The sequence below is a fragment of the Gadus chalcogrammus genome, chromosome 4, assembly GCF_026213295.1.
Source record: "Gadus chalcogrammus isolate NIFS_2021 chromosome 4, NIFS_Gcha_1.0, whole genome shotgun sequence".
NCBI classification, from domain to species: Eukaryota; Metazoa; Chordata; class Actinopteri; order Gadiformes; family Gadidae; genus Gadus; species Gadus chalcogrammus.
This window is the reverse complement of record NC_079415.1, coordinates 6,295,785-6,321,685: the sequence shown is the minus strand read 5'-3', so window position 1 is coordinate 6,321,685 and position 25,901 is coordinate 6,295,785. Positions and strand designations below refer to the sequence as shown.

Sequence of the window (25,901 nt, the reverse complement as noted above, 5' to 3'; positions counted from 1 at the left end):
GACCAGGAACCTGGTAGACCAAGGCCGTGTTCCAATACCCGTACTGTCCATACTGCGTACTCAAAATTTGAGTACGCAGTACGTTCCAATTCAGATCCGGCGAAAATAAGTATACTTCAAGGACCCGGATGCCGTACTCAAAATGGGCTAATCGTGAAGTGTGGATCGAAGGACACAGGCGGAGCCAGGCTGAGCCAAAGTCGGCGCATTTTCCACATAGCCTGCATTAATAGAGTCATTTTGTAGTTTTTATAGTTTCTATAGCTTTTTATAGCTGCTAGGCGTAAAGAGTTCACCGTTCAAAGCGGGATGTTTATTGCGGGGGAGGAGCCGCGGCGGCAGTCGTGATCATAATTTCCGGTAAGTGCACCACGGAGTACTCGATTTGGAACAGCACTCACATCTGAAAAATTACCGTACTCAAGTGAGTACGGATAGTGCAGATAGTGTACTTCCTTTAAGTATACTCATGGAAGTACGGGTATTGAAACACGGCACAAGACACCTGGATCCAGATCCTAGTAGTGCCAGACCCCACGAGGACCTAGACCCCATGAAGACCCCTCTAGACCACATGATGGACAGTAGTCTGGATGGGGTTTAAACCCTGGTATGGGTACGCTCAAGCTGGGGTTTCCACACGCACCCTTTTAACTTTGTTCCTGAAAGCGAAGGCGTTCCGGACACCCGGGCCTGGCAGCCCTGGACCACTTCAGCTCCACTTGGACTCAGACGGACATCAACGGCTTTCATCAACTTTATTATATTCAGAGAGACACCGTCCAAGAGGACCTTTCAAACTGGACAGACAGTGGAGAACCAGTCCAGCTGGACTGGTCACCCCTGAGGTCAACAACACAATCTTGTATAAAACTAAAGAACACCAACCAAGATAAAAGAGCACCATGAGGCAGTGAGGCGAGAGAATTTGACAGTTGGTATAATTTAGATGCATATTGGCTGTAGATTTACCTTAAACGATGAGAGAACTTAAACTAAACGTATTGACAGACTACGGTCCAAGACTGTTTGCACACATGCTGACACAAACACAGAGGGGAATAATAATGAACACTGCCCCCTGGTGGAGATAAAACACATAGCGCACACAATGCTAAGCACAGCTTATGGGAACCCGAGGGGGCTTGGTTCTGCGCAGTAGCATGATAGCACATGGCGCTCATGCACATAACGTGAGTAATAAACAGGAAACATACAAGGTAACATACATGAAGCTAACATACATGAGGCTAACATACATCAAGCTAACATAAATCAAGCTAACATACATCAAGCTAACATGCATGAAGCTAAACATACAAGAAGTTAAACATGAAGCTAACATACATCAAGCTAATAACACGCTGCCCAGTGACCAGTGCGAGAGTTCAATGATGTCACGTGACCATCATTGACTGTGCTGTGGCGAGGGGCGGAGTCTCGGTGGTCTAGGCCGTCGTTGGCCCCTCCTTCTTACCGATCTGGCAGTAGAGAGTCATCGCAAACGCCATGCCGAAGATCTGCACACAATTAGATTAAACAAACAGTAAGTGAGTGTGTGCGCATGTTGGTGCGTGTCTGAGTGAGTGAGTGAGTGAGTGAGTTTCTGTGTAAGTGAGTGAGTGAGTGAGTACCAGCAGGATGGCGATGGCGAAGGCGATCCCCAACACCACCACCATGTTGTCCTCCAGGACCCGGATGATAAGGGTTGAGCACGGCTGGAACACAGAGAGTACTACCTGGTACTAGTACTGGACAGAGTACTACCTGGTACTAATTCTGAACAGAGTACTACCTGGTTCTAGTACTGGACAGAGTAATACCTGGTACTAGTAATGACAGAGTACTACGTGGTACTAGTACTGAACAGAGTACTACCTGGTACTATTACTGAACAGAGTATTACCTGGTACTAGTGCTGACAGAGTTCTACCTAGGCTAGGAGACGAAGGTGTAAGCTAGGAGACTAGGGTGTAGGAGACTAGGTTGTAGGCTAGGAGACTAGGAAGTCGAAGACTAGGGTTTAGGGTTGGAGCCTAGGGTGTAAGAAACTAGAGTGTAGGGGATTAGGGTGTAGGGTGTAGGGGACTAGGCTGTAGGGGACTACTTACGGTTGAGTAGAACATCTGGCCACCGATGTTCTCGCAGGGCTGGCTGTGGTCGTTACAGTGACATGAGGAGGGGATCGCACCGCCCCAGTCCCCTGGTCCCCTCGTCAGACCACAGCACTTCAACTAGAGCCAGGTCACTGGATTATACACTGGACTGTATAGACTTTATACACAGCATTATACAGTGCATTATATATACTTTATACTAGGGATGGGCATTTGAAGAAATTTCCTTGATCGAGCATCGCTAGAGTTATCGATCAATTATCGATTAATCATTAACTTTTTTCTATAGGCTATATTGAAATTCCCGTTGGTAGAAAATGCAGCATGTTTTTATCAATGAAATCTTTATTCCAACAATAATGTATGGGCCAACATTAATACAATACAGTTAACTTGAAGACCTACAACTGTTCAACAGTTTTAAAATAATAAATACAGGCATTATAGGTTATAGGCCTATGCGGCGCTCGTAAAGTCCGAACAATGCGCCTACAGGCGCTCTTAAAGGTTTGGAAACGATTCAACAAGACTAAATCGGTAGCCTATTCCAATTACAATAAGTAGCCAACTTATCGGACAACCATAATCAAACAAAGGCAGTAGGCTAAAAGTGGGCATTCAACTGTATAACTGTTTTGAAAAAACGGGGCCGACATATAATGCCTATAGGCTGCAGCCGGCGTGCGGAAAAGGCTCGCAAAACAAAAAGATGAGCCACCCATTTACAAACAATTGCATGAACTAGTAGTCTATCTAAAAGCAATACCTTATTGAAGGTATTGCTGAATAAGGCTGAACTTGTTGCTAAAATATCACAGTTTTGGCATAATGTAACGACTCCAAGAGGCACCAAGCCGAAAGAAAAGCGGAGCGAGAGAGAACACATTAAGAAAAAAAAGAGCGACTCACATACGGTGGTGACTGTCCCTACTGTCCATAGCATACAGTAACTCCAGCCTACATATTTTTGCTTAGGAATATAAGCATGTTAACATGCTCGCGGGTCAGACGCGAACGCAGCCTTGTAACTGTCAGTCCAGCAGCAGTAAACAAACACCCGCTCTGACGAGACCGAAGTTGCGGGGATGCAGAGGTATTGTCGCGCTAACTTTGACAGCCTGGGGAACCTTCTTCCATTCACTTTCCACCAGTCGGCAGGGTGGTATTTCTCCCACATAGTGATATTCAATTAAATGCTTCAAGACTCACAGTATGCAACACAACGTCCTTTTGGTCGATAACAATATAAATTGATCGACGCATTTCTTAACGATCGATTATCGAGCATCGATTAATTATGCCCATCCCTACTTTATACACTGCATTGAACATATACTATACTTGATTATACACTGTATTATACAATGCATCATATATACTTTATGCACTGCATTCTACACTGCATTATATATACTTTATACACTGCACTATACCCTGTATTATGTATACATTATACACTGGATTTATATACATTATACCCTGGATTATGTTTCCATAATTCTGCATTGACACTGGATAATGTATCCATTATACAATGAATTATGCATACATAATACTGCATTATACATTGGATTATGAATCCCTGATACTGCATTCAACACTGGATGTATATACATTATGCTGCATTATACACTGAATTTATAAACATAATACACTGATTATGTATACATAATGCTGCATTCTACACTGGATTTATATACATTTTACTGCATTATACACTGGATTATGTATACAGTATGCACTCTATATCTACAGCATACGTGTATAGTATGTATTTAGCGTATAGTATATACATATATATGTTCACCTCTGCCTCTAGTTTCTGGACGTCCGTCTTGATCTCAGCGGTTTGATCTTGGAGAGGAAGGCGGTCGAGGTCGTTGAGACGCTCCTTAGTCCAGTCATTAACCTACACACACACACACACACACACACACACACACACACACACACACACACACACACACACACACACACACACACACACACACACACACACACACACACACACACACACACACACACCTTGAGCAGTGTGTTGTGATGATTTGGCACTCAGTCGACATCCAGACCGATGAAATCACTTCCTGTTTACCTTATCCTTGTCCACGGCGGCCACGATGCCCGCGGCCAGCAGCAGGATGAAGATGAGGAGCAGACTGATGAAGAACTGGAACGTATCAAAATATAAATACTTAATACTAGCAATGTTACAGTAAATACCATTAGCCGTAAACAGCGGTACATGTTACAGTAAGTACTACTACAGTACAGTTTTCTAGTTAATAATACAGGGTCCTGGTCGTCTACAGGTACCAGTCAGTCCTGCTGGTCTACAGAGCAACAGTCAGTCCTAATGGTCTACAGGGTCCTGATGGTCTACAGCCCTGGTGGTCTACAGGGTCCTGGTGGTCTACAGAGTCCTGGTGGTCTACAGAGTCCTGCTGGCGTCCCAGTACCAGCAGCAGCAGGCAGCGGCTCTCCCTGATGGCCCCGCAGCAGCCCAGGAAGCCCAGCAGAATGATGATGACCCCGATGGCGATCATCAGGTCCACCCCGGGCAGCGCCATGCTCGTGAACTGGAGCACAGACAGCGTTAGTCTCTACAGCCCGGGTCCCTCTAGACCCTCCAGCCCGGTCCCTCTTGACCCTAGGACCTGGTCCCTCAAGACACTCTACAGCCCGGTCCCTCTAGACCCTCCAGTCCGGTCCCTCTAGACCCTAGGACCTGGTCCCTCAAGACACTCTACAGCCCGGTCCCTCTAGACCATTGGTTCTCAAAGTGCGGCCCGCGGGCCAATGACGGCCCGCAGAAACATTCCTGGCGGCCCGCAAGGACATACAGATGTCCTTGCGGGCTTTATTTTTTTTTATTATAGAAATATTAATTTGAACCAAAATAAATAAATATAAAGACCAAAGTCGACACTCACTAGCTTTCAATTAAATCCTGTTACATTTGTTAGTTTTAATACGGCTGTACATTACTTTGAAAGGATGAACCTCAGTTTTGTGATTTAGACCTCACTTGACCTCACTCCCAGAGGTCCACGGTGCAATGTTTTTTTTCACCACTGGGATGCTGACGGCGTTTCCTGCCTAATTTTTTACTTTGGCGGCCCTCAGTCAAATTCTGGGTTCCTAAATTGGCCCTCAGCTGTCAAAACTTTGAGAACCCCTGCTCTAGACCTTCTGGTCTCTACAGCCTGGTCTCTCTAAACCCTCTGGTCTCTACAGCCTGGTCTCTCTAAACCCTCTGGTCTCTACAGCCTGGTCCCTCTAGACCAGGGTTTTTCAAAGTGTGAGAGAGTGAGCCCCCCCTCAGAGAAAAAATGTCAGCTGAGCCCCCCCCCCCCAATTTTTTTTTTCTAAATACCTGTGTTTTGAAAGCTATTTTAATTATTTTACACATTTTAAACATCTCTGATCATAATTTTAAAACATTTGAAACATATTTTTTAATCATTACAACATCTTTGTGCATTTTTAAACACATTTCTTAACACAATTTAACAACTTTATCTAAGCATGTTTTAGCTTAACCTTTTTTAAATACATTTGAACATCTTAATCTGTGTAAACTGCCAGTCGAATCAGATCTGCCTTTTCAGTCCAGAGATTCGACTAATCGGCGGGGTTTGTTTACCGGCGTTGCTATGGTGACCTAAATTATTATAAGCAACTGAAAACGATGCCGGTAAGAAACTAAAACTGTGATTCTGAAAAAAGTATAAATGCTATCAAAATTCCGTTTCGATAGTATTGAAGATACACATGTGTGTAGATTTGTTTAATGGTTTGAACGATGGTAAACGGTTGAAAAAGGAATGAGTTACGATGTCTAGAAGTAGGTGTATCAGAATGGGCTGACGTCTTCAATGAAAACAGCTGAAAACGAAGCGGTATGAAACTAAAACTGTGATTCTGAAGAAATGTTAAATGATATCGAAATTCTGTTTAGATATTCTTGAAGATACAAGTGTGTGGATATGTTAAATGGTTTGCACGAAGATAAACGGTTGAAAATTGATTCAGTTATGTTACTTCTACAGTTGAAGTACGACTGATGATTTGAATCATCGACTTTCAGGGTTTTTTCGGGTTTATTTTTTTCTCACGTCGCGCACCCCCTGAAGAACTCTGGCGCCCCCCAGGGGGGGCGCGCCCCACAGTTTGAAAACCACTGCTCTAGACCTTCTGGTCTCTGCAGCCCGGTCCCTCTAAACCCTCTGGTCTCTCTAAACCCTCTGGTCTCTCTAAACCCTCTGGTCTCTCTAAACCCTCTGGTTTTCAGGGGCCACTGAGAGGCTGAACCAACACGACAGCATGTTGTTGGATCGTTAATCTTGTTAATCTTGTAGAGATGAGAGTAAGTGGATTAGTGCGAGCAGGATGAGATCATGATGAAGAGGTGTTGATGGGGTGATGGTGAGGTGATGATGATTAGGTAGTGGCCTCAGAGGCGGAGCCTCTGGAGTCTGACAGGACAGGATGTCACTCACCACGTTTCCATCCATGCTGACCTTCATGTAGATGGAGACTCCCAGGATGATGCAGCCGCTCACCTGCACAGATACAGGGACAGATTGTCTCTCATTCTGCCGTCAACCGTCTCTCCTTCAACTGTCTCCCCTCCTGCCTTCAACCGTCTCTCCTTCAACAGTCCCTCCATTAACCATCTCTCCTTCTATCTTCAACTTTGTCCCCTTCTGCCTTCAACTGTCCCTCCTTTAACTGTCTCTCCTTCTTTCAACCGTTTCTCCTTCTGCCTTCAACTGTCTCTCCTTCTCCCTTCAACAGTCTCTCCATTAACCATCTCTCCTATATTCAACTATGTCTCCTAATGCCTTCAACTGTCTCTTCTGTCTTTACTTCTGCCTTAAACTGTCTCTACTTCTGCCTTAAACTGTCTCTACTTCTGCCTTAAACTGACTCTCCTTCTCCCTTCAACAGTCTCACCATTAACCATCTCTCCTATCTTGAACTTTGTCTCCCGTCTCTACTTCTGCCTTCAACTGTCTCTCCTTCTACCTTCAACTGTCTCTCCTTCTGCCTTCAACTGTCTCTCCTTCTGCCTTCAACCATCTCTACTTCTGCCTTCAACCGCCTACCTCTGCCTTCAACTGTCTCTCCTTCAACTGTCTCTCCTTATGCCTTCAACTGTCCCAGATAAAGCCCCCATGAGCCCATATGGTAGTCATGTTTCCATGGTAGATAATACTGTTGATATAAACCCTTGACGGCCACGATTGGTTTCAGATCCTCTTTGACTGGGCTGGTTCCTCTCTGAGCTGGAGTTTCCTGCTAATTTCTATCTCAATATAAATACATCAGTTCAAACTGCGTTGCACATGCAAACCTCACAGCAAATGGTCAACTAACTAACCTAATCCCCTGCTAAACCCTTCATTCAACCACAGGTAAACCTTCCAAAACACGAGGAGTTAAAGGCTGCACACCCCAGTGCGTAGAGACATTAGTCTCCACGGCCCCTGGTGATACTGTCCGAGTATCAACTAGACTCCTGCTGACACACACACACACACACACACACACACACACACACACACACACACACACACACACACACACACACACACACACACACACACACACACACACACACACACACACACAGTGTGTCCGCGGTTCAAGTCTATAAATGCAGGTTGCCTGCATTGTCTCCACAATAACTGTGTACACATCTGGTACAATCTGGCTCTGCTGTCCTGATCTTCCGGTTCCATAGCGCTTCATTATACACTGCTTCCGCCAGCCTTAGGGATCAAGAAAAAGGAATTCAACTGCCTCACATTCACCCATTCATACACACACACACCGATGTTCAAACAGCCCTTGGGGAGCATTGAGTGTTAGGTTTCTTGCTCAGGGACACCTCAACACCGGGGTTTGAACTAGCAACCTTCCGGATGCCAGTGAACCCGCACCTCCTGAGCCATTTTCCTCCCTTCTGGTGTCTGGTGTCTGGTCTCCCCCCTCCCAGTGCCTCGGGGACACGACGGTACCACATCACAGAAGGTATTGGGATGTTACCGAACAACACGAGCAGGGAAACATTAAAGAGCCAGTGACTGCTGGATCAGCTGGAGTTCAACACCAAGACATTTAAGAAAATGAGTTTCACAGGACCACACACAGTCACACCCAGTCAGAGCTCAACAAGACCACACATACATTGTCCAGACAGAGCTCCACACGTCTACACAAACTACCCAGACAGAGCTCCACACAAACACCCCAAACAGAGCTCCACACAAACACCCCAGACAGAGCTCCACACACCGCCCACACAGAGTTCCACATACACCGTCCAGACAGAGCTCCACATGTCCGCACACACCGCCCAGACAGAGCTCCACACATATATATTTATTCAGTGTTGAAGGTGTTACTGCCCAGAGTGTGTTGGAGCGTGGCCCATGATGGTCCGGGGGTCAAACCACAGTGTGGTCCGGGGGTCAAAACCACAGTGTGGTCCGGGGGTCAAACCACAGTGGGGTCTGACGCTCAACCACAGTGTGGTCCGGGGGTCAAAACCACAGTGTGGTCCGGGGGTCAAAACCACAGTGTGGTCCGGGGGTCAAACCACAGTGGGGTCTGAGGCTCAACCACAGTGTGGTCCGGGGGTCAAACCACAGTGTGGTCCATCCCCAGTGTGTTCCCGTCAATACTAAGAATGTTTTGAAGGACGCGTTTGGCCGAAGTCCTGCTGTGGTCCTGCAGCAGAGTGGCCCTGATTTCATTAGCTTCGACTCAAAAGGCTCTTACTGTAACCAAACACGGCCACCACCAGTACCCTCCATACCATCACCCTCCAAACCGTCACACTCCAAAGCATTACCCACCAAACCATTAGCTCTAACAAACGGGCTAGTGCACTAACACAACCCCCGGTGGTGCAACTGGACTAGGGACGGGAGGCTACCCTGCGACTCTTGTATTTGTATTGTCATTAATCACAACTATGCAACACACCTTCAAGTCTGGCACGTTGCCAAACATGGATGGCGGAACAAGCTCCATTGCTCCCTAGCTCCCTACGCCTTCGCTCCCTACGCCCCAGCTCCCTCGGATCTGCAGATTCCCCATCTCCGACCACAGCCACCTCCAGGACCTCTCATCCACTCTGCTGTTTGTGTGTCCCATGTTGAGCTCAGAATGCATTTTCAGAAGCCCACCATCATGTTATTGTTTCAAGCATCTAATGATGTAGGAATAAAGGAGTGGGCTCAGTTTAACACCCCCCCCCCCCTCTCCTAGCAGGTGGTCACGCCCAGGAATGTAGAAACCACACCAAGAACACACACAACCAGAACACACACACAGAACACACACACACAGAACACACACACAGAACACACACAGCACAACACACCCAAACACGTCTTTAAAAAGTGGTGCTTAACATGACATGAAGCCACAGACCAATACACAGAGCATTATTTTGGCATTATGCTAGCATATAGCGGTAGCATGCCATACTACTCTTCACCAAGTCACTAAATTCCACTTTCTTTGTCCCAGACAGTAACAATAGGACCATCTCCAACCTTGACTCTGTAAACATATTCTGTTTATTTCCCATCCTACTAGCGATTCTGTACTTTCCCTCCCTCACCGAACCATCAGATCGGCACGAGGAGCACTGAGGCGCTGAGATACAGAAGAACCAGACGGCAGGCTTGAAACACCAGGATGGGTCCACCCTCAGAGATCTGCTCACCCAGAACAGGAAGTTGAAGAAGAAGAGCAGGTACTTGATGGTCTTATTTACAGCCATGGCCGCGGTCCAGCTGGTTCAGGTTCTGGTTCAGCTCTCTGGTTCAGGTTCTAGTCCTGGTTCTGATCCTTATTCTTCTCCTGGTTCTGCTCTCTGAATGAGGATGGGTGTGAAACCACTTGAGGACAAAGTGACAGGAATGACAACCAAACTGGTTGCAGCAGCAGCAGCAGCACATGCGCAGTCGGGTCAGTGTACAGCAGTACCTGTGTAGTAATGTGTGTAGTTAAGTTGGCCTATCATGTGTTGCTCACAAATAACTATGTCGATATTAACCAATTCAGAGCCTTAAACTTTAAACCATCTATTTTAAACAACACTATGAAAAATATTCATACGATAGGAAATAGCTAATCCAATTATCAAAATAAAACAAACATGACAAACATGAACTAAGCAATACTCTTACCCTGCGTTCACACCAAAAGATGCGAAAAGTTGACGCGCGTCACGATCCCATTCAAAGTGAATGTAGAGACGCGTTGCTGCTTTGCTGCCGCAGCATTTGCTGCCGAGAAAACGGGCAGCAAAATTTGATTTGCGGCGCGTCAAAATCTGATTTGCAGCGCGGCATGCCCGTGCCCGCTGCCGGGCACGGGCGGCGGGCGCGTTCACATATTTTGCGGCGCGTCAAAATACGCGCGCCGCAAAACCTTTGCCGCGCTGCAAAACTTTTGACGCAAAACTTGATTTGCGGCACCGCAAAACTTCGGCGGCAACGCGTTCGGGCAGCAAATGCATCTTTTGGCGTGAACGCAGGGTTAGGCCGCGTTCACATCTAGCGTTTTTTTTAATCTGCCAGCGCTTGTTTTACATTATACCACGGTCTGCGGGAATACTCGATTCTGATTGGATGCAGGGTGTGCATTAACTCCTGATATACGGACACCTGGACAAGTAGTTCCGTCAAATTGTCTGTTTACCGTTCTCAATTAATGCGCTGAATGGACTTCGCGGAGGCAACCGTCCTCCGCTTCGCGTCGGACGGTTCACGCCTCCACGTCGTCCATTAATTCCTGATAATGGACACCTCGTCGGGCATTATCCCTTACTTATATTCCTATGGAGCAGAGCGTTTCTGGAAAAAGTCACGGCCGCTTTTTTAAACGCCTCTCCCAGCGTTTTTTTCTGCCATACGGAGCGTTGAAAAAAGTTCAACTTTCAGGAAGAGAGCGGCCGACGTCAGGCGTCTTTTGGGCAACTGACCAATCACAAGCGGAACATTGACACTTCGTCACGAAGGTAACGCCCCGTGCCCACTACCTCCTTCAGTCAACGGACGTGGGAAGGCGTGGCTGACTGATGGGGGAGTAGTCTTTGCAGAGGCATTTTTCAACTTCTTGACTGAGCCGAAGGCTCCAACGGAACGGACGGATCCACAATGCATTGCGCGTCCGTCCCCATTAAAGTCAATGGGGATCACGCAACGGACGCATGTAGTGGGCACGGGGCGTAACTCAACTGTCAAAACAAGAAACATTGGCAGACAAATCACTCGGGAAAGTGCCGGTGGAGCGATTAATAGTTTTAATTACAGAACATGTCGAGATCTACAACATGTCTAATGGGCTCTAGCCTGGATACGTAGTAGGCATGGACATAATAAAGGGTAGTAGGCGAGTAAGGGCCCGTGTCCACCAAAAGCGTTTTTAAAAGACGGAGCGCCGGTCTGCAATGCATTCTCTATGGCAGGACGCGCAAGCAGCGCGCCTTTTAAAAAGCCGGCCGGAGCGTTTAAACGCTCCACGCGCCTCGCGCTTTTAGACGCGCGCCCCCGTTGAAAAAAGTTGAACTTTTGAAGAAAAGCGCTTCACGTCATTGGCGCTTTTTTTGAACGACCAATCAAAATCGAGGATGAGGCAAGGCTAAAAGTATAAACCGAACTCAAACTGAAACAAACTGAAACATGTCGGACGAAAGCTTGATAACAGCTGTGAGCGAGTGTCCGGTCCTGTACGACCTCACGTTGAAGGCCTACCACGACCTAACAAAACGCAACCAGGCCTGGCGAGACATTTCATCTATGCTGGGCGTTACAGGTGAGAATTATTTATTAATTATTTATATTATTATCATGTTTAATAATGATATTATCGCATTTAACTATTAGCCGTTAGGTACAAACTGCCACCCGTACTTGGCAGTTAGTATTAACGTTTACTTGGCAGTTAGTATTAACGTTACTGATAGGTAGGCTTGATATTAACCTTGTAGGTTGTGTGAATTGCTAATTGTAGAGACATAATCTTGTATCAACAGCTGAAGTGTCCCGCAAGAAATGGAAGTACTTGCGGGATAAATATTTGAGGGAGAGGAAGGCAGAGAGGGACAGGAAGAAAAGTGGGGCCGGTGCCACCTCTTTCAAGAGGTGGCACCGGCCACCTCTTGATTCCAAGATAGTACATACTATCTTGGAATCATTTTCTAATGAATCAGTTAATTAAACATTTTAATGCTAAGACAATGTTGTTTTGTTTTCATTACATTAGGTACTAGATACATAATGAATGCTCTGATGATGATGAAGGTGTTAAAGGTGTGTTTTTGTCTTCAGAAGTAATCCAGCATACAACATGAATGTTAGATTGATTTAAGAAATTTTATTATTAGTTTTGGTTTTTCGCCTTTTTTGATTTAAATATATACAAAATGATAAAAAACATATCATTATATATACAAAATGATAAACTAAATTCCATCCTGCCATGTCACTCGACCAGGCAGAGATGAAAAATAGCAGTTGAAGGTCTCCCTCACTGCGACCGCTTCCCTGGAGGTGTTGTTGCTGCCGACCCTGGGGATGCTCTGCACTGCACCCTGTGATGGCACAGTTGGAGTGCGGGGGGCATCCTCTCCCTCACCATCCCAACGCATGTAGTTGTGGAGGATACAGGTGGCTTTCACGGTGCTCTCTGCCACCTCTGGAGACACGCCGAGAACCCTCCTGTAGAGCCTCCACTGGTTGGCGAGGATGCCAAAGGCGCACTCCACAATCCTCCGGGCGTGGGACAGCTGAAAATTGAAAATCCTCCGCTCTCCCCCCAGGTTTTGGCCAGGGTAGGGCCGCAGGAGGTTCCTCCGCAGAGGAAAAGCCTCATCCCCAATGAATACATGCGGCTGGGGTCCCAGATGGTCTGCTCCAGGTAGGGGTCGATCAGGTGGAAGGTCCAGGTTCCCCAGCCGCAGAGCAGTGCCAAAGGCCGAAGACGAGAGCGTGCCTCCATCACTGCTCCTGCCGTAGGCCCCCACATCCACGACCCTAAAGCGATAGCGGGCATCCACCACCGCCAGAAGGACGATGGAGAATGCCCCCTTATAATTAAAATACTGGCTGCCAGTAGACGGTGGGGCCTGTATAACCACATGTTTGCCGTCTATGGCGCAGAGGCAGTTGGGGAAGTCTGCCAGCTTCTCGTAGTCCCCAGCTATCTTCCTCCAGTCCTCTGCCCCTGGCACAGGCATGTATGTGGAGACCATACACTGCCATATGGCCTCACACACACTCTTCACGATCCTCGCCACAGTGCAGAACCCCACCCTGTAGCTGAAGGCTATGGACCTGTAGGAGTCTCCAGTTGACAGGTACCTGCAACATAAACAAAGATAGCCTACATTATCTTCAGTTAATTAGAAAACAAAAAAGAACTGCACAGCTGCTAATAAAGGTTTGCCTTCTTATTAATTAAATATGAAAACTTTTAATTAATTTAATTTATTGAATTAATAAGAAGCCAAACCGTTAACTCCTGTTAACTTCTATCGACCTAACGTCAGTTGGTATTTAACGTTAGGTCTATAGACCTAACGTTAAATACCAACTGTTGTGTTCATTTACAAAGACACATTTCAGTTTATGCTACTCACCTCAGACAGACTCGCTATTTAGTTGACTCAACTCCTGTTTATGTCTAAACAATATAGGCTATATATTGTTTAGACATAAACAGGAGTTGAGTCAACTAAATAAAAAGTAAAACTAAATTGGTACAGTTGGTAATTAACGTTAGGTCTATAGACCTAACGTCAGTTGGTATTTAACGTTAGGTCTATAGACCTAACGTTAAATACCAACTGTTGTGTTCATTTACAAAGACACATTTCAGTTTATGCTACTCACCTCAGACAAATGCAAAGCCGTTGGGCGGGACTGATGCTCTCCCTATAATTGGTCTTCATCTTGGCGATGGTCGGCCCAATAAACGTTAACACTCCTTCAAACTGCTGCCGGTTGAGTCTAAATTAGACCTTGAAGCGATCCTCGTCCAGGCGGAGCTCTTGGCACAGCCGGTGATATTCCCCGTACTGCCCCCTGCCACGATTAATACTGTGGACCCACACTCTCCTCCGGGCAACCACGACAGGCGCAGGGGGATCGTCCGCAACCTCCGCTGCCACGGCAAGAAGCGCTATCACTCTCGGATTCATTTCGCAAATTGTAGGAGTAACCAGGACGTTCAGGTGTCAGATGCCATATGATGGAGCCAACAGATAAAAGCTGTGTATCTATGGATACAAGCGATGACGCGTATTTAATGACGTAAACGAAAAACGCTTCGTGCGTCTTTTTTGAGCGGCGCGCACAAACGCGTTGAAAGCAGTGCACGGAGCGCTCCGTCTTTTAAAAACGCTTTTGGTGGACACAGGCCCTAACGTCGGGTCTAGAATGGATTCGTTGCTAGGCGATAGGAAAAAACGCTCTCGGCGCTTTTAGGGCCAAAAACGCTGACAGCTTTTCTTTTTGTTGAAAAAACGGTAGGCTCAATTTTTCCCTATTACAAAAAACGCTAGATGTGAACGTGGCCTAAATCTGTCTTTCAAATATTTCTCCCCAAGCATTTGAAAACATACAAAGCCAACTACTTAGGCCGCGTTCACATCTAGCGTTTTTTGTAATAGGGAAAAGTTGAGCCAACCGTTTTTTCAACAAAAAGAAAAGCTGGCAGCGTTTTTGGCCCTAAAAGCGCCGAGATCGTTTTTTCTATTGCCTATCGACGAACCCATTCTAGACCCGACGTTACCCACCTACTATGTATCCAGGATAGAGCCCATTAGACATGTTGTCGATCTCGACATGTTCTGTAATTAAAACTATTAATCGCTCCACCGGCACTTTCCCGAGTGCCATTGTTTCTTGTTTTGACAGTTGAGAGTTTCCTTCGTGACGAACGCAATGCAACTTTGTGAACGTGGCCTAAATCTGTCTTTCAAATATTTCTCCCCAAGCATTTGAAAACATACAAAGCCAACTACTTAAGTTGTAGATTTTAAATGAGAGTATTTCCTAATAACTCACCTCTCTTCCGTCTCCACTCCGACTGAGCTCAGTGAGCTGAGGACTCGGCGGTCAGCAAGGGGGGGCGGGACTTCGACCAGTTAGCTCGACCAGTTAGATCACCGTATTACAGAAACTTCCTAACTCGTTATCTGTTTGGTAACTATGGAAACAAGGGTTAGGACCGGATTTAGGAGAAAAGTCATTACAGAACGTCCGATCCTAAAGTCAGTGTTCTTATCTTAACTCCAGATAGGAAATGTGTATTACAGAAATATCCTAAATCACCAAAATCCCAAATAAACGGTCCTAACTTTAGGACGACCCATCAGCTCTCACAACTGTCATAACTGTCATTTACGGTTACAAATTAGCGAGATGGCTGCTCTTTTATTACATATAGCGCAGCAAAATCGTAGACGTAGGCCTAATGGGGATCTACGAAATATGTTTGTGGAAAGGCTTTTGAGTGATCCCAACGATGTTTTACGTTTCGGCGATACAACACTTATAAGCCGGTACAGGCTTCCCCGGGCCATGATCCTGGGTTTGGCCGAGGAGCTACGACCTTTTCTGGAGAGACCGACACGCCGTCATGGGGCTCTGCCTGTTGTCGTACAGCTGACAAATGCGCTGAGACTTTTTGCAAAAGGTGATTTTCAGAGCGAAGTAGCCGATATAGGTAAACTTTCACAACCTGCAGTGTCGCGTAATTTAACTGAGGTGGCAAAAGCCATTGGCGGATTAGCCCGACGTTACATTAAGTTTCCAACGGGTGATGAACTCAACATCATCAAGGAAGCCTTCTATGAACACGCAAGGATGCCGGGTGTAATACGACTGGTGGACGGATCCTTATTTCCAATTAAAGCGCCCAAAGAGGATGAAGCTATATGTTTGCCGTAAAGGATACCATGCGATCAATATTCAGGCAATAGGAGACCATAACATGCTCATCCGACATTTAGTAGCGAAGTGGCCTGGGTCAAGTCATGACGCCTTCGTCTTCAACACAAGGTGGCGTATATGATTAAGACTATTTCCCTAGGCCTATATTGTTAGAAATGTGGTTTTACTTGTTGTAACAACTAGTCTATCTGCAGTGACATCAATACGTATCTGGGGGAAAGTGGTTTGAGTGGATGGCTGCTTGGGGATTCTGGCTACCCATTAAAACCCTTTCTTTTGACGCCAGTAGCCAATGAGCGCACACCACAAGACATGCGGTATGCTAAATAAAAAAAAATAGCTTATATATAAGTATTCTTACATTTGTGTTGTTAGGACACTCAGTTTATGATATTTGCTTTGCATTATCAGATACAACCAAGCACACAAAAAATGCAGGGCAAGAGTGGAACGTCTGTTCGGAGTCTGGAAGAGCAGGTATATTCATAAAGTAGTTAAAGGTCTGTGCATGGTGTGTTTCATTTGGAAGGTGTGAGTGCATTGTAAGGCCCTCTAGCTCAAGGCATACTTAGGTCTACTAAAGACATATTGCAAGATCTTTCTAAAACTGCATATTTTCCTCATGTTAGATGGAGGTGCCATGACATGAGTGGTGGATATCTCCAATATACTCCAGAGAAGGTCGTTCTGTTCATCAAAGCGACAGCTGTGCTACACAACATCTGTAGATCCAGACATACCAGATCAGGATATGGAGCACCCCGAAGAGGCACAGGATGTCCATTACAATGGAATCAACACAAGAAATCGACTTATATTAGATTTTTTTTAAACTAAATTAAAAAATAGAAGCAACACAATGGTCAAGATTACAATTCATTCATTTATATTTCAGTTAAACATTTTTTGCACACTCTGGCCCTACTCTTCTCCCATTCAAATGTTTCCCTCTCAAGGAGGAGTCGCTCTCTTTCTATGGCGACTCTCTCTCTGTATAATTGAAGCTTCTCCCTCTCAATTTCTAGCAGAGCAAGGGTTTCTGGTGATGACTTCAGCGGACGTGTTTTCTTTTCTGCAAAAACAAAGAGAATTCTGATTAGCATACCAATAAAAGGGAAATAATCCTGGTGCCAGATATGTTAGATGATTTAATGTATGCACAGTCATGTAATGTCATTTAAGCTATAAACAGATTATGAATGACGAGATCAATGACAGTTTAGCTGACATATGACCCCAAGTCATCATCATCACAACGTCTTACAAGTAGCTAGCCTAACATCTTACCAGGAGGCGGTTGTGTAGCATCGACTTCAACAACTTCACTGACTGAAGTTGTGGTCTCCAAGAAGTCCACTGGCAACCCAGTCTCAAAGCCTCCATCGATGCCTGCATGGACAGCCAGAATGTTAATTAGTATGTCTTTCTTATCATATATCATATCATAGCAGCTATAATATAAAGTCAAGAAACATAATCACTAGCAGGGAGAACGAGAACGTCAAACATTATAAGATAGACATAAGCGAATTCACTCTTCAAAGTTCTCCGTCGGGATGTCGGATACGCAATGCAATTCGCCTTCCGATCGATATGTTGACTACAAAGTTTACAAACCATGTAAATAGGGTTGTAAATAAACTTCCAAAGCTTTTCAAATCTTATTTGGTGTTTTATTGGTCCTTAATGTGCAAAGTAAACAATGTGCAGAGTCAAACGGGAGAAGGCATTCCGAAAAAAAAAAAAGGATCTCCGACAGGCTCTCCGTGTCTACCAACAGCACTTTACGGAGGTCTATAAACTGGCCTTACCCTCGTAGTCAGCCTTGCTGAGGAGTCCCACAATCCGGTCCTCCGCCGGTGTCAGGGGGGTAGCGGAAGAGTTGCCACCACCGGTAATTCTCCGGTCTTTACAAATTAACGTTGCTTTTTTCTTAACGTCACTCGTCAGTGTGGTAATTTTTTTCTTGACGTTTTCAACGTTTCTACTGATCCCTGATACGGTGCTCACCTTTTCGGCTATTTTCAGCCATTCTTGGTCTTTCTTTTCTTTGGTCAGACTCATAGAAAATTTCCCATACAATATTTCCTTTGAGCTTTCTACTAAACTCACCAACTTTTCTATTTCGTCCGCTTTAAAATTTTCGGCACGACGTTGTATTTTCCCAATCCCATCCATAGCTAGCAGTTGTTTTTGGATATTTTAGGATTATGACAGTTGTCAGCTGTGAAGTGACGTGTTCCGACAACAATTTCATCAGTTGCTAGGTAACAGACATAAAAGCTGAATGTCGATGCTAGATCGCCTACTTAGGATATCTTAACCTGAGATAAGATAGGATTCCTAAATTAAGATAGGATATGTTTCTGTAATACCAAATTGAGAAAAATCCTATCTCCACTTCTCCTATCTTAACTTAGGACTTAAGATAGGAAGTTTCTGTAATACGGCCCCTGGTGTGTGATATCACGCTTACTGACAGCAGCTGGAGAAGTAGACTGCGGTAGACGCACCTGACAATCAAGGCGCCTAACCTCCCAGCGGCCACTAGGGGCCGACGTCTGTCCGTTCACCACGGCTCCTAATGACCCTGAATGCATCCTGACACAAAAAACATAAGTAAAACATATGAATAGATATCAAATATAGATACAATAGCCTATCTATACAATATATTGTCCCGGCAGAAAGTACAGGACCACAGTACTATTTTAAAACAATCCACCATTTTAACAAATACAATCAGAGTAGTTTAAATGGTGCGACGATATCTGTAAACATTATTGACAAGGTTGTGTATGCTACTTTCTGAAACTATACATTAGTTTGATCAAGCTGATTTATGATCAAACTAGTGAAGAATGTGATTCTTAAACCTAAATGAACTCACCAAGGTTTATTTTATCACAAAGATCTTGGAGTTTGATTAGTGATGTTATATATTTAGATTGATGAGAGAGAGAGAGAGAGAGAGAGAGAGAGAGAGAGAGAGAGAGAGAGAGAGAGAGAGAGAGAGAGAGAGAGAGAGAGAGAGAGAGAGAGAGAGAGAGAGAGAGAGAGAGAGAGAGATTACATTCAGATTCCAATTCTAATTTGGCTCAAACTACTTGAAGCAATAATTGAACCCATCCTGCTCTATGGAAGTGAAGTGTAGGGCCCACAAACAAACAAACTTTTTGACCAATGAGAAAAACATCCAATTGAAATTGCAAACACTGAATTTTGTAAAAGCATTCTGCAGGTACACAGGACAACCTGTGTATATTAATATTAATTTATAATTTATATTAATTTATATTAATATTTGTAACACTTGTTGCATATTCCTGAAGAAAGTTGTCCAATCCCGGGTTGCTTTCTAACTCACTTTATTCGTTATGAAGTAGGCATGTTTCGGTATGGTAACTGAAGCTATACGGAGGGAATTGTATCTAACACGAGTGAGAGGAAAATACCGTGATCTACTTCAAGCCCCCGGGCGGCCCGGGGTCTCTCCGCGCCGTCTACCTATTGATCCCTGGCCTGTTCACTTGACGTCCTCCGATATAGGACGTCAAGTGGGCGTGGCCTATGCAGTGGGCGTGGCCGGGGTGCCGTAATGGCTTCGGCTTCTTCATATGTCTAAAAGGTGCTGCTATCTGTGGCTGGGGCAGCCTCCAATAAGGTCTTGCTCCCCTTGTGGCTATGTGAGGGTAATGCAGCTTCTTATACGTTTGGTCCTACTCCCTAGTGGTTAAGTGAGGGAAATACAGCTTGTGTTCTTTAAAATACGTAACACACTGTAATGCTTTGGCAACACTGTTTGGTTTACCACAATAGTCATGCCAATAAAGCTTTTTGCATTGAATTGAGAGAGAGAGAGAGAGAGAGAGAGAGAGAGAGAGAGAGAGAGAGAGAGAGAGAGAGAGAGAGAGAGAGAGAGAGAGAGCGAGAGAGAGAGAGAGAGAGAGAGAGAGAGAGAGAGAAAGAGAGAGAGAGAGAGAGAGAGAGAGAGAGAGAGAGAGAGTGATGGCTAGTTTGATACCTGTGCTTCTGTTCATACATGTTTACCTCATATTATATTAATGTCACACACACACACACACACACACACACACACACACACACACACACACACACACACACACACACACACACACACACACACACACACGCAAACATGCACTCACACACACTCACACACTCAGACACACTCACACACACAAACGCGTGTGTGTACCATTCAGATTACTTGGTAATCGGTGAGCATCAGGGAGAGTGAGTTAAAAATGAGAGAGAAAGGGTGAGAGAGAGAGAGAGAGAGAGAGAGAGAGAGAGAGAGAGAGAGAGAGAGAGAGAGAGAGAGAGAGAGAGAGAGAGAGAGGGGGGGGACAGAGAGAGGGAGAGAGAGAGAGACATAGAGCCAGCCACTGGTTGCATTGAGAACAAATCAGACTTTTTGGACTATCTAACGATCTATCTGTCCATCTATCTATCTATCCATCCATCTATCCATCTATCCATCTATCTATCTATCTATCTATCTATCTATCTATCTATCTATCTATCTATCTATCTATCTATCTATCTATCTATCTATCTATCTATCTATCTATCTATCTATCTATCTATCTATCCATCTATCCATCTATCCATCTATCCATCTATCTATCTATCTGTGTCTATCTTTCTGTTTGCCTGTCTGTCTGACTGGTTGTCTGTCGGTCTCTCTGTCTGTCTGTCCGTCTGTCCGTCTGTCTGTCTGTTTGTCTCTCTGTCTGTGTTTGTGTCTGTCTCTCTGTCTCTCTGTGTGTCTACATTTATCTCTCCTCTTTCTTTCTTTCTTTCTTTCTGTCTCCTTCTCTCTCCGTCTGTCCTCCTTCCTGTCTCTCTCTCAGTCAGTCTCTCTCTCTCTCTGTGGAGAGACTATGACTGTGACCTACTCCAGTAGGGTTGCTAATGCTACGTTCTTTGGTTTCCATTGCCTGCTGCTGCGGTGGAGGGGCAGCATCTACAAGCTGCTCTACCGAGAGTTCTTCATCTTCGCCCTGCTCTACATCGTCCTCAGCCTGGTCTACAGGTAGCTTAGCCTCCCTGTTAGCCTAGCCTCCCTTTTAGCCCATCCTCAATGTTAGCCTCCCTACTAGTAGAGCCAAGCCATATGTTAGCCTAGCCTTCTTGTTAGCATGTTACAGGTAGCCTAGCATATCTATTAGGCTGCTATAGGTACTCGAGCATCTCTGTTAGCATGCAAAATATACCCTGCTCTCCCTGTTAGCCTAGCCTCCCTTTTAGCATGCTACATGTAGCTTAGCCTCCCTGTTAGCATGCTTCAGGTTACTTAATCCCTCTGTTAGCATGCTAAAGGTAGCCTAGCATCTCTGTTAGAATTCTTCAGGTAGTCTAGCCTTTCTGATAGCATGCTCAAGATGCCCTAGCCTGTCTGGTAGAATGCCGCTGACATCCAACCATCTATGTTAGCATTATACACGTACCCTGGCCTCTCTGTTAGCAGGCTAAAGGTGAATAGCCACCCTGTGCTAGTGTCCTGCTTACTGGGCTTGTAATATCTTATGTTATATACATAAGAAGACTACCAAGACTACCACATAGCACTGTGGTAGTCTTGGTACTGTGGTAGTTTGTATTGTCTCCTGGTAGTACTATATCAGTTTGAGTGATATCTGTGTGTACCTCCAGGTTTGTCTTGTCTGTCGACCAGAAGAGGTTCTTTGAGAAGCTCAGCCTTTACTGTGACAGATACGCTGAGCAGATACCAGTCACTTTCATCCTGGGTATGTCTGAGTGTCTGCCCTTCTGTCTGAGTGTCTGTCTGTCCGTCTGTCTCTCTGTCTGCCTCACTCATTACAGGGAGAAAGGGAGAGGGGGGAGAGGGGGGAGAGGATGGAGAGGAGGAGGAGAGGGGGGAGAGGGCAGAAAGAACATCGGGGTGTGTTGTAAACCTTCTGGGACCAGAGGATGAAGTCATTACAACTTCCTGCTGAAAATGAACAGGAAATGAGAGAGAAAGGGAGTCAGAGAGAGGAAGGGATGGAGGGATCTCATTAGCTGTGCATTAGAAGCCGATATCACAGCCTCATTAGTAGAAGTTTGTGTGTTTCTGTGTATGGGTGGGTGTGCTTGGGGGGGATAGTGTTGTTGTTCGACTTCCAGCTGAAAAGTTCTCGGGTCGAACCCTAATGTTCACATGATCTGGACTGTCTACCCCCTTCCTGCAGGTTTCTATGTGACTCTGGTGGTGAATCGCTGGTGGAACCAGTTTATCAATCTGCCCTGGCCTGATAGACTCATGTTCCTTATCACCAGGTACCTGTCTGTCTGTCTGTCTGTCTGTCTGTCTGTCTGTCTGTCTGTCTGTCTGTCTGTCTGTCTGTCTGTCTGTCTGTCTGTCTGTCTGTCTGTCTGTCTGTCTGTCTGTCTGTCCGTCCGTCCGTCCGTCCGTCCGTCCGTCCGTCCGTCCGTCCGTCCGTCCGTCCTACCCCTATGAGCAGTGCTGTCTTCTCGGTCTTGGCGGCCGTCAGCCCGAGGATGGAAACCAGCAGCATCCCAACGGAGAATACCCACAGCCCAGCCCGGGATCCGGGGCCCATCTGTCTTGACAGCTGAGGACATAGGGACAGGAAAGGTCAGCGGACAAGGTCACGGGACAAGGTCAAGTGACGAGGTCACATGATGAGGTCACGTGGAGGTCATGAGAAGAGGTCATGTGGAGGTCATGAGATGGGGTTACCTGCTGGGGGGCCTGCAGAAGTCCAAGTATCATCAAAACTCCAAGGATCTAAACGGAATGAGATGTTATTCTCCAAAGTCATAGCCACTATATTACAAATAAAACACTGCTGTCAGGAAAGACAAGACATTTAAAAAAGTGTCGGACAAAACAAAAGAGTATGTATAATTGAAGCAAAGAAATACATTGAATGCACAGATTAGCAGTCAGTTGAGCCATGATTGAAGCTGACCCTTTCTGTTGTCTCACTACAACATCAAGTTTCACCACCAGAGGGAGAAAACACCCAGCACTGGTTCCATTCATTCATAAAGATCAAAAAGACCAAACAAGTTCATCTTCTTATAAGCCGTGGTGTAGTCTATTTTATTGTAGTGGGTATACTGTGATGATTCCCTCCCAGCCTCGTACAAACCCGTCCCACCGGTACGTGTACGTGTGTGGCGCTTATGGGGTGTCGCACCACACTCACCAACGCAGGGGTCTACAACCCGCTGATTTTAGAGTATAACGATTATCAACAATCATGGAAAGCTGAGTAGGTTTATCAGTTTTAATAACAGTATGAACAAATGGAACACAAAAATGACAAGTCGTCCTTTGTATATCTATAGTAGCAATAGCACATGCTAAACAAGGACAACATTTACTCAATACAATTTAATGAACTGTTTACAGCTAACCAGTGCATGAGAAGGAGATGACAGGAGACTAATGTTTCACTCTTTCAATTGCTCTAATTTGAGCTCTTACTGTTGTTATCTAACATACCATACAGTAATTGAATTGTGTATCAGTGTGAAATTACTGCACCTCAAATGTGACCATGAATTAGCTATACTCTCATTTGCATAGTGATTAACATTATGAATTTCAATTGTGTATTCCAACTGTATGTTGGCTGACATTTACCTAACTTTTTTTCCCTCCACTCTAACCAAGGATGCCTGTTTTTAAATTCCCTAGCCTGACACCCAGTCTGAAAGGCTGGCCAGGGGTTCTCATCTAAAAGTAACAAGGAGATATAAAGTGGGATTAAAACATTGTATTCCGTTGACTACTTGTTATGTGGTTTACACATTAATATGGGAGGACTGGACACACACACACGCACGCACGCACGCACGCACGCTCACACACACGCACACACACGCGAGAAGGAGGGGCTCGGCCCGCCAACTAACGTGCAGAGATGCAGGGGCAGCTTCGCGCTTCGTAACAGAGACAGGGCAGAACGCGAGCGCGCAGGGGGAATTTTATGAATGGTGAATGTAGGAGATAACTTCCCCTGCTTAAAGTATTTTATTGCAGTTATACCCAACTGGTATTTGCGAAAAAATAAACACAGAAGTGAAAGATCTGTCACGAGACGATTGGTACGTTTCCGTGCACATTTTTAAGTGGGTATACGCAAATCCTGGTGCGTTCCTAGTAGGTATACGGCGTATACCTGCGTATCACGTCGACTACACCACTGCTTATAAGTTATTAGTATAACTACACTATGATCACTCTTATTGGTATTACTAGCGCTGGTGACACTATTATCACTATCATTAGGATCACTACATTATTTTCACTCTTATTAGTATCACTAAACTATTATCACTCTTATAAGTATCACTACACTTTTATAAGTATCACTAGCTGATGACACTAGTATACCAGTATCACTACACTATTATTGTTGCGCCGCGTCCTGCTACACGGTCCAGCACCCCCATTTAGTGGCCACTTGACGCCACTGGTCCTCATTCTCCCGACACACCTGTCTGCCATCTGCAATCTCCATTCCCTACTTCAGCCGGGGATCTCCAATCAGCCGGCGCCAGTTCATATCGGTCATAACAGCACTCACCAAGATCAGTTCATTTTCCCTGTTCTCCTTGTAACCCTCTTCCCTAGTTCTCTACGTCTGTCACTCTGCCTACCTGCCGCCGAACCCCTGCCTGTCTGACTACCCGCCTGTCGCCGAGTCCTTGCCTGCCAGACTGCCTGCCTATCGCCGAACCCCTGCTCGTCTGACTACCCGCCTGTCGCCGAGTCCTTGCCTGCATGATTGACTCCCTGTTACCGAACCCTCGCCTGCCTGACTACCGCTTGCCTAGCCCCAGCTTGTCGTCTACCCCATGTCCCAATAAATCCTACTTCCTTTCACTCCGTCTCTGCTTCCCTGGTCCAGGGTTTGGGTCCCCTTGTCCTGTCCCTTAACAATTTTCAATATTATTAGTATCACTACACTATTATTTATTTATTTTCTTATTGTACAGGAAATTATTAGAAGTAACCAAGATACAAATTAATCCGGGCCTGACTTCGTATTAAACTGATTTCCCGCAGGTCCCTGTTCAGCGGCACATTGTTAACATATAACAGGAACAAGGCACATCACATGTCACACATGTTTATCAATATTATCACTTATTAGTGTCACTAGCGCTGGTGACACTATTATCACTCTTATTAGTATCGCTACACTCTTAGTATCACTACAATATTTAAATCTTATTAGTATCACTAAACTAGCATTAATATTATTAGTTTCACTACACTGTTATTAGTGTCACTACACTGAGATTAGTATCACTAGTGCTAGTGACACTATTATACCCCTTTGTAGTAAACTGATGTAAATAAAGAAAGCCACCAAACCCAAACATCGGTTCCATTGGATGAAGAGTGAATGAGCGGGAGGACCGGAGCTCTTACCCCGAACACGGCGTTGAGCAGGACGAAGACGCACTTCAGACAGCCGTTGATTTTACCCATGGTGACGAGGAGATCCAGCTGCCAGAGAGGAGTGTGTGAGGAGGAGTGTGTGAAGAGGAGTATTTGAGGAGATTGTGAGGAGGAGTATTTGAGCAGTGTGTGAGGAGGAGATTGTGAGGAGGAGGGGTGTGTGAGGAGGAGTGTGGGTGAGGAGGAGGTGTGTTGTGTTGTTTCATGGTTGTGTGGTTAGGGTAAAGATGGGCAACTATGTGACATTGATAGAAAAACATTTTCCGAAGTACAAACATGACCACAGCATCACAGCATAACCCCTCATTCGACCACAGTGGAGGCAGACGCCGT

General features: G+C 45.4%; 2 protein-coding genes across 4 annotated transcripts; both read right to left on the bottom strand.

Moving 5' to 3' along the window:
* Positions 1-538: 538 nt before the first annotated feature.
* On the bottom strand, positions 539-25,644 carry LOC130381339 (tetraspanin-8-like). 3 transcript variants are annotated; one of them, XM_056588865.1, is made up of 13 exons: positions 25,539-25,644; positions 22,830-22,877; positions 22,579-22,701; positions 17,387-18,700; positions 15,212-17,171; positions 9,862-10,011; positions 6,620-6,682; positions 4,577-4,696; positions 4,213-4,287; positions 3,925-4,026; positions 2,112-2,234; positions 1,635-1,718; positions 539-1,520 (listed from the first exon to the last, which is right to left on the bottom strand). In XM_056588865.1, exons 6-13 carry the CDS (start codon positions 9,916-9,918, stop codon positions 1,449-1,451), a joined length of 696 nt encoding a protein of 231 aa, XP_056444840.1. In that variant the 5' UTR covers positions 9,919-10,011; positions 15,212-17,171; positions 17,387-18,700; positions 22,579-22,701; positions 22,830-22,877; positions 25,539-25,644; the 3' UTR covers positions 539-1,448. The 3 variants fall into 3 exon arrangements, with proteins under 3 accessions (XP_056444840.1, XP_056444842.1, XP_056444843.1); XM_056588868.1 differs by lacking the exon at positions 4,577-4,696 and having other exon boundaries at positions 544-1,520; XM_056588867.1 differs by lacking the exons at positions 17,387-18,700; positions 22,579-22,701; positions 22,830-22,877; positions 25,539-25,644 and having other exon boundaries at positions 15,212-17,321.
* Positions 12,380-14,642, bottom strand: LOC130381338 (uncharacterized). Its single transcript, XM_056588864.1, has 2 exons — positions 14,036-14,642; positions 12,380-13,504 (listed from the first exon to the last, which is right to left on the bottom strand). Exons 1-2 carry the CDS (start codon positions 14,092-14,094, stop codon positions 12,607-12,609), a joined length of 957 nt encoding a protein of 318 aa, XP_056444839.1. The 5' UTR covers positions 14,095-14,642; the 3' UTR covers positions 12,380-12,606.
* Positions 25,645-25,901: the final 257 nt, after the last annotated feature.